This window comes from Dysidea avara, chromosome 2 (genome assembly GCF_963678975.1).
Source record: "Dysidea avara chromosome 2, odDysAvar1.4, whole genome shotgun sequence".
NCBI classification, from domain to species: domain Eukaryota; kingdom Metazoa; phylum Porifera; class Demospongiae; order Dictyoceratida; family Dysideidae; genus Dysidea; species Dysidea avara.
Window position 1 is genome coordinate 46,565,155 of NC_089273.1, and position 13,436 is coordinate 46,578,590.

Here is a 13,436-nt window from a genome sequence, read left to right on the forward strand (position 1 = left end):
CTTCGTCCAGGGCCTGGAAGACATCTTTGTAGAGGACTGCATTTGTAAGTTATGACCGTTTGATTAAGCACCTGTAGTTTATTTTCTGTATTGTCACTGTACAAATCAATTTTCCATTGTTGCCACTTTGTAACGCTGTAACTTTGAAAGTTCTTGGCTTCTAGAACTGAAACTTTGGTTGACCATCCATTTGGTTATCTAGATTTAAAAATGTAATAAGGTTTCACTAAGTGAGATTTCACTGTACGTATAAGTGACCAGTGCAATATACATGTACGTTGTAAGATATGCAAACACTATCACCTTGTGTTGTTTTTATATTCTCAATAACATTAACTGTTTCTTCCCAGGCACCAGACAGTGGAGTCTAGTGAAGACGAGGTCAAAGAAAGATGATCTGTTGTTAGCACTGTGCCAAATGTCGTTATGGTCACAGTGTGTTTAGTTATATGGTAGAGCGTATGTGTTTGGAGGAAGAAATGATGATGGTGGATTAATGTCTTCTGTAGCTTGTTTTGATATTGGTTAGTGTGTGTGTATGCGGTTTGTGTGTGTGTGTGTGTGTGTGTGTGTGTGTGTGTGTGTGTGTGTGTGTGTGTGTGTGTGTGTGTGTGTGTGTGTGTGTGTGTGTGTGTGTGTACACAATTACAGATCATAAATCAGAAAATTAGTTTTGCTATCCTAAATAGTGCCCACCAATGGTGTAATTGGGCTGTAGTAGCAAGTGTAGAATATAATGAGATGAAAGTACATCTGAATGCTATAATTGCCTCAATATGACAAAAATTATCGCAGGGTAGCCTCACCTGATGCTTGTACATTTGTATGTAGTTATACCCTAACAAAGCAGTCGCACATTTTGTAGCTACTTTTCTATTAGACCAGTCCAATAGTGTTAAGTTGCATTTCAATAGAGGACTGCATTTGTAAGTTATGACCATTTGATTAAGTGCCTGTACTTTATTTTCAATATTGTCACAGTAAAAATAGATTTTTCTGTTGTTGCCACTTTGCAGTGCTGTAACTTTGAAAGTTCATGGTTTCTATAGCTGAAACTTTGGTTGATCATTCCTTTGGCTATCTAGATAAAGAAAATGTAATAAAATGGAATTCAAAAATACACTGACTTACGTGTGAGATTCTTGCAGGTCTGGCCAGTCACATATGTGACCGTCTCAGCAAAAACCCGACTTGTTCGCACAAGCATGCGTATTGAGAAAAATGAAATTTAAAAATAATTTGTAAAATTACGCATGCTACAAAGAAAAATACGCAAGTTTTTATCGGGCCAGTATTCGAAGAAGGAAAACTCAAGTCGATTAAACCTATATACCATCTTATTCGCCTGCTCATGGAGAGTTAGAAAATTTTTATGTGGTTTCTGTAGCTTCAACGGTATGCGTGTCACGTGCGTTTGTTTACGATGCAGTAAACGTAAACAAGATTGTCATCGTTTCTTCTACTAAACCGCTTTCATATCCATATGCGCAAGTATCTACAAGGCTAACACTATACCTTGGCTGATGTGCTGATCAATGGTGAACATTGTGAGCCAAATTGCAATGTTGTAGACTAATCCAAACGGAAGTTATGACTGCGAATGTAAGTGCCTGTAGTTTATTTTCAGTATAGTCGCTGTACAAATCGATTATCTTGCTCTTCCTACTGTCTAGTGCTATAATTTCAAAACTACACACCACAGAAGGCTGAAACTTTGGTGATCCATTCCTTGGACACTGCTAATAATGCTGAGTGAATAAAAAAAAATTTTTAAATTGTGCGAACAAGTCGGTTTTTTGCTGAGACGGTCACATATTGTGTTTGGCTTGTTTAGTATCAATAAAAAGTCAACAACTGGTGAGACCACTGATTTGTACAACTAATGCTGCAAGTGTTTTTTTGTTTTTGTTTTTTTTTGTTTTTCTATTCTAAATACAGTAACAACGTCATTTATCCCATAGACGTCAGATGTCACAACAATAATAAATAAAACATAAATAAGTAAATTTACAGTCAGTAAACTGCACATTTAGAGACTTGCTTACAAGTATTTAAATATTGTACTATGTTACTATAATCCTTCAAAGCATACTGTTACCTTAATACTCTCAATAACATAATCTGTTTCTTCACAGGTACCAGATAACAGAGTCTAGTGAAGACAAGGTCAAAGAAAGATGATCCGTTGTTAGTACCATGTGCCAAGTGTCGTTATGGTCACAGTGTTTGTAGTTATAATGGAAAAGCATTATTATGTGTTTGGAGGAAGAAATGATGATGATGGTTCAATATCTTCTGTGGCTTGTTTTAATATTGGTTAGTGTGTGTGTGTGTTGTGCGTGTGTACATGTTTGTTGTATGTGCGCACGTGTTTGTTATATGAGTGTGCTGTGTTTGTGTGTGTGTGTGTGTGTGTGTGTGTGTGTGTGTGTGTGTGTGTGTGTGTGTGTGTGTGTACGTGTTTGTTATGTGAGTGTGCTGTGTGTGTGTGTGTACACAATTAGAGATCATGAATCAGAAAATAGTATTGTTTGGGCATCCTAAATAGTGTCCACCATTGTGTAATTGGGCCGTACTTATATCCATAACCAACCCCAGTATACTTAGCATATCCATGATGTTCAGTTACAAAAGTTTTTAGAGGTAACTGACTCCATTACTCAAACACTATATAAGGTATGTTTTTGTTAAAATGAGAAGTTTATATGTGTGCACTGTTAGAGTCATGTTAGATTTCAAGTAGCGCATAACCGAATGTCGATTTTAAACTTCAGAGGTTTGAATGCGACATTCAAGGTTTGATGAATATTGTACTTACGTAGTTACAGTTAGCTACAGCACATATTATGCAGTTTGTAGCTAATAGCGTAATTTGGAGTGTATTGTAGCTTAATTCATTTAACAAAACAATAGTTATTGTTTTGGCTCAATGGAATTTTACTATGAGTGCCCACAACATTGGCCGTGAGCTGTGCTGTATATGATTGAAATACAAGTTAAGTTAGTATTATATAAGTTAGTTTGTAAGTTAATATAAGCCTGGTATGTTGACTTAACAGCTCACTTGGGCATTTTAACGTAAGTAAACACAAGTAAGCAAAAAAGCATCTCTTGCATATGTATGGTACAGCTCAGCTCAAAGGAAACATTCGCCCATGTCTTAGACGTGTTTTCTCTATGACTTTTGCCATGTTTTGTGTGCGTATCACGTACGTATATGTACATGTCACAATACAAGTTACTTGCGAAAGGATGTGACTTGCCCTCATTTTGCATGCAGTTTACCCGGGTTTTGCTCGCATTTTGGATGTGAGCAGCTGTTGTGTATAAGTGACAATAAGTCACACAATATTATCAGTGTTGTTGGTTTAAGTTTAGGTTGATGATAATGTGTATCCGTATGGTTCCCTTTAATGGCCTAATTGGAATTTAATGGTAATTTGAATAAAACTTATTTCATGATAGCAAGTACCTGTAATGTTTGTTACTTTGCCTGTAGCAACAAGTAATAAGTTACTTTTGAAAATTAATGACCCCAACATTGCACACATGCATCAACAGTTGCATTAGTTTGAGTTAAATCTTTTAGAATACTGATAAATCCACAATGACGGTTTTTGACGTTGAGATTTAAGTTTCGTGATGTCACTAAAAAAGCCGCTGTAGTGTGGGGGATTTTGTACAGGGAAGTATTGGGCGAGATAGTGATAATGCTTATATAATCAAACAACGGTAATGGTGAGGCATGTACACTATATTAAAAACTGAAACCCACAATCGATTGCTGTGGCTTTTTGTATATAAGAAAATAAACTGATTTCATGCAACTATGATAAAATAGCTCTTCTCCACGGTGATGTGTAGGAATAAAATTTTTGGAAAGGCCTCTACTACAGTGTAAGTAGTAGTCCTTGAATCAGTCATTAAAAATGTTAAAATCTGTCGGTAGACTGATTCCAAGTCCTAATTGTAAATATACCAGTACGTACGTATGTACATACGTATTTGTACATTCTGATCACAGTTTTATTTATATGTGGTTGCTGGTGTGATACTGAATACCACAGTGAATTATTTTGTCGTTCACTATACACTGAGTTAGTCGGGTTTAGTTATCATTTTGATAAATACTTGAATTCTACAGTTCAAAATTGTTTAGAAAAGTTTCTGCTAAAACTAGCTGAAACTTTGTATTGTAGCAAAACTAGCTAGCAGTTTGAATTGATAAATAAGCCATATCTGCGATTATTCGTATGTGCGAGGGAAGTAAATGTGAGTAGCAAGGTGTAATGTGATGAAGCCTTATTAGAGTACCATTTAGTAGTTTTTTCTGATTGGGGAGTTTCATGTATTTCACAGTTTGCCTCCAATCCACAAAAAATTTCACCCTTGAAATTTGCAGATTGATCAAAATGGCATTGCTTAAGCACAGTGTTAAATGCCACACCTACAATAGTAACCACACTTGAGTGATCCCTAATCATTTAAGGGTTAAACATTGTTATCAACCATAGAGTGTTTGCCGAGCTTAAATAGTCATTGCATTGATTTTTTTTTTTTAAACTATGTATAGTAATAAACACCGCGGAGTTTAACCAAGTAATTACGGTATATTAAATGATCCTTTAAGAAGCAAAAAAAAAAATCCTCCAAATTTTGTGACAATTTGCAAAAATATTTACCTTTTGAAACAATGCTACATGTATATAGTATGTCACATTTATCGTTACCATGTCATCTAGGTCCCAAACATACGTAACAAAGGTGTACTTCTTGACTTTGATATATATAATAGTTAGAAGCTAAGACCAAGGGAACTAAACAATTAGAGTACAATACGAGTGGTACTAAGTGCCTGAGGGGTTACTAAAGTATTACTGGTTGCAGTGTCTAATTTGTTTAAACTAAAATTTACAATGGAGCAAAACTCGTACCTTTGTAGCCATGGTGCAAGTGTGGGGTGATTCTGGCTGAATGATTAGTTTATTAGCTTCTCCTAAAGTTCCTATGGTACCCGCAAATATAATTTTTTGAGGGGTGGGTACTGGTAACCACGGTAACAGGTAGAGTTAGATTTGCTTAGCCTACTATTTGTCCAGAATTATTTGTAGAACACAGAGAAGAGGAGTACTACATGTTAGCAACAAATGAAAATAAAAGTTTTAATTTTGCTCCCAAGAATAAGGAACTTTATGATGGCAAACATTGGCTGCCTTTCTCACTGTTCATTGTTTAAAAATTATATTGTACTATGTTGGTAAACACATTTACGTATGTACGTTATTTGTCACTTGTAGCCTCGAGCAGTTGGATTGCTTGTGACACAGGTGGGGAAGTTGCAGCGGCCAGGGATGGTCATAGTTGTACAGTTATTGGCTCAGTGATGTTTATCCATGGTGGATACTGTGAAATGGTATAACAATAGTGTATGTGTAGTGTATGTGTGTGTACAGTATACATTCCGTGTAGTATGTGGTGATAAGTCTACCAGCAAAATTTTAGACTTACTAGGCTGGTAACAGGGGCAGTGTCCGATCTCAATGCAAAGAAATATTTCATACAAGATTGAAGTACTCTAATAGAGCAGTTAAAAATCCTCCAAGTGTTTCCCATGTGTAAAAACTACGTGTGCCTATGACATGGTGTTGCAATTACTAGTTGATATTGAGCATTAACTCACTGTCATTTGGATATAGTAACTATATGACACAGAACTTGTACTTTAGGTTGTAAAATATTCATGTAAATCACCATTGTAGCTATTTTATCTACACTGAACTCACCAGCTTAATACAGACCAGTCATATAGCATAATATAATTTATGTGTATGTATGTATTTGTACACAAAAACTACTCTATACAAAAATTTCAGTATAAAATACTTGTACTGTAGCTTCTAGGAAATTACGTACTCCCTCCCAGACCCCCCCCCCCCCCCCCCCTGCTCATATATATACCCACTACCCTTAAGCTTCCCTTCTTTACAAACTCTGCATTCACCCCTAGTTGAGGATAATGCTGATATACTTACCGTATGGCAGGTAATTTTTGAAGTGTTTTTTTTATTATTGGATATTTTGAAGAAGCCCTTCTCTTCAAAAATATATTCCAATGTCCCGTTGTTCTTCAAAAATAAATTCCCGCAAAGCTTCATGTGATCCAAGTTTCGGCGATTCACTTGTGTATTCCTCAAGTTTAAAGGCATGTCCACATGACAAAAATTATGCAAATTGAATACACATTGATTTGAAGTACTTGCGTCCACACAGAATGTGCATAAGACGATTCAAATTGAAAGTGGATTACACAAATCCACCTTCACAGGTAGTCTGAATGCAAATTGGCTGGCAAATCGGGCTTGCTACGTAATAATAATGAAATGCTATTTAGCATGTGAGGGCTTGACATGTTTGCGCGTGACCTTCATAAACAACACAGGGTAGAAATACAGAAACACTCGGTATAAGGACCTGTGAAGCATGCAGTGTTTCATCATCGTAGCTACGTAGCTCTTAGAGTTTAAAAGAACACAGTCCCATACCACTCACACACCATCAGCAGTCTTTCATACTCTACTCGTAGAAATCCTTCCGGTGTATTATAAACATAAGTATAAGCATTACTACGAGCTATTCCTTTCATTGTATCATTAAACTCACTGTTCTTTTGGTTGGCGCAAATCAGTGTTTTCTGAACCGTTTAATTATCCGTTTAATTGTCCGTTTACCACACTAGTAAACTCAATATATGCATTATGTGATAATACATGTGGACACGTTCAATTCGGATTCAATACGCATTCCCTTTGCATCTGGTTCCTAATTCGAATTCGTGTGGTAAACTGTATCATTATTATATACTTTGCTGGATATAACAAAATGGAGAACACTTTAATCATTTTAAATGTTGGTAAGTAACTGTGTTAGTATGAGAGAGTCAAGTGTGTGCATTTCACAGATGATCATGTTATCAATAGTGAAGCACACCAGTATCTATGTATAAATGTACATAAATTAAGCTACTTATATGTAAAAAAGAAAATTATAGAAACCTCTTGCAAACGTGTACACCTTCTCAACTGTTTTTTAGTTTGCTTATCATGTAGGAGAATCCTCAAAACTTCAGTTCAAAGACACACAATCTTTCAATTTGAAGGGATACGTAATCCCTGGTAACCCAATAGGCCTGTTACGTATGTTGATTTTTATTTGTTAAATTCCTATAACACCCTATGGGTATTTTGTTTAGAAAGTCTATAGACAGTTGTATTTCAACCTGGAGAAATCAGATCAAAGCTTACGTACCTGTGCAGAAGGCATTCTTTGTTTATTCTCAAAAGCTAGCTGCTTTTACCGTTTTGCTTATGTGGTTGTGTACAGTGACACACAGGTAAGTACATAAATAGGTGCATACTAACACGAAAACAATTTCATATATGTGTCCACAGCTAGTATTTGTACTCAACAAATTAAAGACTCAACTCCAGTATTTTCCTGTAGTAAGTAGTGTTCATCAAGAAAAAAAGCTATGTATCTGTTCATGCAGTAGGTAACCATCTACTTATTTAGATTTTTTAGACGTGTATAGTAAACATTACACGTTGATGTGTTTGCTTGTTCATGATGAACACGCTCTATTAATTGTGACTTGTAGATTGTTATATTCTCAAGTTGTGATTAGTACATTAAACATCTTTCTTTGACTCTAATTTAGCCATTGTACAAACTAACTCTTTTGCTGCTGCTGTTATAACCCCAAGACTGCTTTGCAAGTACGCTAAAACTATTAATAGTCCTTTCTCTTTTTAGGCTACAATTACAGCAAGTAAAACCCTATGTACAAGATTTTTTAGTAGATTTTATACGTACATACAGATGTTACGTACAAGTGTCTACTAAACCTCTTAACTGTATGAAATTTATGGTTTGTGTGGAACACAGGTAAATATGTGAGATGTATTGATAATATGGGAAAGTATTATTGTAATATGTACAAAAATTGTAACCCATAATCAATCACTCCATGTCTGTGTATATATATGTATATAAGTTACCATTGAATGTACTTTGTGATATAATCTACTTTTCTAACTCTTAATAATTTTTGCCAGGTCTGATAAATAAAGACCTTGAAACAACATTTAAAAGTGGTGAAATGCACTTTAAATGAGTATTATAGTTAAAGATGTTGTTGACAATTTCATTTAAGTGCATTTTAATTATAAGTTGTGCGAATTACATATAATTATTCTCTCAAACTTCACTCCTTCCATCCACACGGTAAGGATTAAACATGGACGATCTCTGTTATGAGCTATGAACATTGCATGTTCACAGTTTACTGGTGTAGTGCATTAGAAAACAGCGTACAATATCTTAGTTAACAAGACATATAGACTACTGTATTTCCTTTGTTAAATGCTGCACTTTCAATAGTAGCTGCTCCTGAGTGGTGCCACAATTGATATTTTACAACAGGTGACAATGGCAGGTACTCACCAGCTAATATTTCAGCAGCAGTACTTTTAGCCAACTTCTCGTCACCGCATTTACGCAACCAAAGAATTGTGTGATACGCTGAAATAAATTTATGCTACAGTACTGCTCAGCTTGAGCTAAACAATTGCACAAAGTAGTGCTTGTTTTTTGAAGTTTTATCAAAAAAAAGTGGAAATATGCAGCGAAGCAGTGAATATCTAGCTAGCCTACTACACTCGATCTACCTGCTACAAGTGGTGTAAACAGCAGCACAACACTGCACTTACTGTTTCTTCTGGAATTTTGCACAACCGTTTTAAAACATTATATTTCACCTTTGAACCTGAATTTTCTTATGCTGTTATTTTCTGCTTGCCAGCATCCCTACCCAGTCCAGCCTCCAATTAGTGTAGGTGGTATAACTAACCCAGCTGTAAGCAACTAACACTAATTTGTTGGCTACAAGAACAATGAAATCTTCCACCTGTCAAGGCTTTAAGGTTTACACGCACTGAAACAAGGGTGGCCCATGACGTTGCTATGTAAATAATATGAGTGTTTCCAATCCGTTAGGAACGCATACATTATCTATGATGCCATCAATCCATTATAACAGCCACTGCGGCATGAAATCACAACTAAACGTAGAATGAACTATTGCCTTGCTGTAATGCATTTCGTGGCAAGATGCTCTTGTGCTGAAGCAGATAGATATCCAGTTTCTATGTAGGATGATCCTTCCCGAACTATAGTGCACATTTATTATGTAACAAATGAAAAGTGTAGCCTTTCACAATAGGCAAACTAAATTGTTTTTCAAATTGAAAAATATTAGTTGTCATACATTGATGGAGACAGGTAAAGTTGACAATTGGCTGCTTTATCCCGGATGTGGCATGGTGTACACAAGTGCACAACAACAAAATGGGACAAATCATGAAGAAACATGTAATGAACTTGGTTGTTTAATAACTTTGTCACAGTTACAGTTTTGTAAACAAAAGCAACACAGTTGACCTCCTTGGTTTATAGTGAGTATTTAGATACGTATGTGGCTACTAAGCAGTTGTGTGCATTGGATGGTTAGTATCATGTGATTTAGCAATTCAGCCAGTGGTTCCTAAGAATTTGGCAATCAATATTACCATATCACACCTTCACACAAACACATGTATATTGCTATATATATATAATTTTTAGGCTGAAATGATCATGGTTTTTTAGTATTCGAGTATTCTCTAGAGTTAACGATCGAGTACTCACAAATACTAGTTATTTGTAGTCATACCCATTTGACATGTTTTATACCAACCTTAAACAGTTTACAGATTTTCAAGTAACAACAATGATACACACACTGTATAGAAGTACTGATGTTAGTGTCCCTATTAAAATATATATAGGTAGTCCAATGTACAGATATATTATTGCCATTGGTATTGAAAACATATCACACTTTTCAAGTTGTCAGTGTAACAAGTAAGTAGATTGAGATCATTCCAAATATTGCGCAATTATCTATCATCGGTGCTGTAATCATCCCTACACATGACTATCCTGTTTATAAAGGCTGAAATGCGTATGAGACCGGATCTTAAAGAATTCTACATGTTAGGGTAAGCCTTGTTTTACAGTAGAATGCAATGAGTGAAATATTTAGGAAATCAAAAAATATTGAGCGCTCGTTTCACAATGAAGGAAGGTGATAATATCAAAGGCCTTGGTGGCATTGTGATTCCCAAAGTAAGAGGAGCTCAAACCTGTTAGAAACAAAGGTGTCAAGGTAGCATTTACGTATACTTCAGTTCAATGACAGTAAGACATTTTTTTTACAGGAAATAAAAATAATAATAACTAAGACTCATAACTAATATGTGACCGGATCTGTAAGAAACCCGCATGTGAGCACATTTTTCTGAATTCCATTTTATTACATTTTGTTTATCTACGTAGATAGCCAAAGGAATAGTCAACCAAAGTTTCAGCTCTAGAAGCCATGAACTTTCAAAGTTACAACGTTACAAAGTGACAACAACAGAATATTCAATTTGTACAGTGACAATATGAGAAGTAGACCACAGGTGCTTAATATAACTTACGCACGTACGTACAAATACAATCCTGTAAATTACGTATACCATGAGGTTCTTTATTTGAACAAACGAATCCAATGCTGGGTGCATTTTGTCTTCCAGACTCTTCCTACAACCAGGACAAAGGCAAAAATGTTAGGAAAAAAATGAGGTGAACTGTTTATCCAAAAAAGGCATATTAACATTCATACATATCTTCTCACTTCTTGGGAGTACTGAAAGTTCATGGCTTCTAGAGCTAAAACTTTGGTTGACTATTCCTACCTATTCCCATAAATTATAGTACATGTATGTTGCTACTGGTGCTGTGTAAGTATCCATGAGATAGACATTATGTTATTACTATTTAGTAATTGTTGTTACAGTGATTATACAAGGTCTACCCCTACCTCGCCTGTGAATAAACTTTGAAATATAAACTTACTATTGACAAAGTTATTGAATTTTACCTTGATAGGCAGACAGTATGTTTAGAAACCATTAAAAATTTTATGCATACTGTGTAATGTATGTTTTTAGTGAATTGCGTAAACATATTAATGTACTCACTTATACATCAATGGAGTTGCATTGTTTAGAATTAAATGTTTCGAATAACCCCCCTAATGTTCTGTGGACTAATACTTTGATTTACCTACCCTTTCACTGCTTTACAAATCATGCTGTATAAGCCTCACTGTACACTAAACCACTTTGTTAATATACCTCTACGTAAACGCTGTGTTCTAACAATCTTGCCTAGGTCGATTTTTGTTTACGTAAATAAACCACAAAGTTATTATGACACAACAAAGCTGAAAACTATGCTAAAAGCAGCCTTGAGAAACAGGCGGCCACAAATGAACTATCTACAAATAAGTGTTACAATCTATGGAATTACTTTATATTGTCTCCTTACTGAATCATCTTCACGGCTAGTTTGTTCAAGTTTTATCACAAATCCAGTGTCATGCATGCGTATATGCACATGATTGAATCATGCCACACATCCGAAAAACCATCAACAGCCATTTGTCGGTCATCTTAGCCTACCTATAAGGATGTATCATTGTTCAAAACGTGACAATCAATTCGAATACAAACAGAATGGTCCTATTTTCGAGAGAAAAGTTTTACCAGGTTACGTAATAAACCCGTAATAGTGCTCAAAGTGGCCAGTTATCCCAGAAACGGGACCTCTGTGGGCGTGCCTGCTTCAAGATTAGCACATCAATAGAAGTGCTAGTGTGTTGGAATTGCACTCAGCACATATTTTATACCGTCGTTCCAGAAATATCCAGTTACATACAGCCATGAAAGGGTTAAAAATGCTAATTTCTAGTAAAAATTTAAAACCACAATCAATTGCATTGACTTTTTGTATATAAGAAATGAATTCATTGATGATCATCAGATTAGTCATCGTCCATTGAGATGTGTTAATATTTGAATTTTTGGACAGGTGTCTACTAAACTAGTAGAACCCTTGAAACCAGTCATAAAAATTATGGATAGACTGATTGCAACTCCCAATTAGAAATATGATATTGTGGCCACAGCAACACTGGTACATATACATATATGGTCGTACACTGTGAGCACATGTATTTATTATTTGTACATTCTAACCATAGTTTTACATATTTATATGTGGTTGCTGGTATGATATTGAATACCACAATCGATTATTTTGTTGTTTACTATAAATTAAGTTAGTTGTTATTATTGTTCATGAAATACTTGAACTCTGTGGTTCAAAATTTTTGGGAGGGTTTCTGCTAAAACTGGCTGAAACTTTGTAGTGTAGCAGCAAAACTAATCTAGCAGTTTGACTTGATAAACAAGCCATATCCCTTTATTTTTCATATTCATGCTTTCGTATCTATCTGATGAAGGCAAGTGAATGTGAGTAGCAAGTGTGGCGAGGCCTAATTTGTATACTGTATAGTTAGTTTTTCTGATGGGTCACGTATTTTACAGATTGGCTTCAATCCACATAAAAACTTTCCCGTTAAAATTTGTGGATCAATCAAAATGGCATTGTTTAAGTGTTTAAATACTACACCTTCAAAAGTTTCCACATGCACTTGAATGATCCAACAATCAATTTTGAAAATCAAGGTTTAAATATTGTTATCAAACATCAAATGGATGTCAAACTTAATAGTTGTTTTAAATAGTTGTTGTAATGATTTTTTGAACTAAGGTAATGAGCACTGCAGCGTTTAACCATGTAAGTATATAAATTTAGTATATTAATAGTCCTGAAGAAGTGAAAATTTCACCCTCTAATCTTTAGATGGTACCAATCTGCAAAATATTCCCTCCTCAAAATATATTGATCCCAAACAGAGCTAAGGTGTACTTCTTGACCTTGTTAACAAGACTGCCTCATTGTAGTGACCAGGGCCGCACACGGGGGGGGGGGGGGGGGGGGGATTGGGGCATTTTGCCTTGGGCCCCCTGAATACCTGTTTAAAAGATTGATATACTCTAATAGAGCAGTCAGATCTAAATACTTTAATAATAGAGCAGTCACAGTATTCTTCAGAGGAGCAGTGTAGCAAGCTTATAGATAAGGAGATATGGTTGGTGAGGGGTAGCTATTGTTAGCAGGTCATGACCTTTTTTGTTTGGTCTTCAGCTTACAGCTTGGGGTTGTGATTCAGAATGGAAACCTCCTTGCCTCTGGGGCCCCACTTTAACTCTTTGCCCTGGACCCCTTAATTTCTCTGGGCGGCCCCTGTAGTGACCATGTCAACTTGGTACCAACATAATTTAGGCACATGTACAAAGGTGTACTTCATGACATTATTATTAATGTACATATATGGTATTACTCACTGTTTATTGTTTTATACTGTTCGTGTGTGCGTACATTAGGTA

General features: G+C 35.6%; 1 protein-coding gene across 12 annotated transcripts in view; it reads left to right on the forward strand.

The window, feature by feature from the left end:
• LOC136247474 (kelch domain-containing protein 3-like) overlaps positions 1-13,436 on the forward strand; it is a 31,585-nt gene that overhangs the window by 9,349 nt on the left and 8,800 nt on the right. For 7 of the 12 annotated variants that reach the window (XM_066039195.1, XM_066039196.1, XM_066039194.1 and 4 more), the window contains exon 1: positions 10,703-10,722. In XM_066039195.1, coding sequence (XP_065895267.1) covers positions 10,718-10,722 — 5 coding nt within the window. In that variant the 5' untranslated portion in view covers positions 10,703-10,717. Of the gene's footprint in view, positions 1-24; positions 45-350; positions 525-2,135; positions 2,317-5,297; positions 5,414-7,906; positions 7,942-10,359; positions 10,380-10,702; positions 10,723-13,436 lie in introns of those variants that run through there. The other 5 variants (XM_066039193.1, XM_066039192.1, XM_066039191.1 and 2 more) reach the window with 5 other exon arrangements.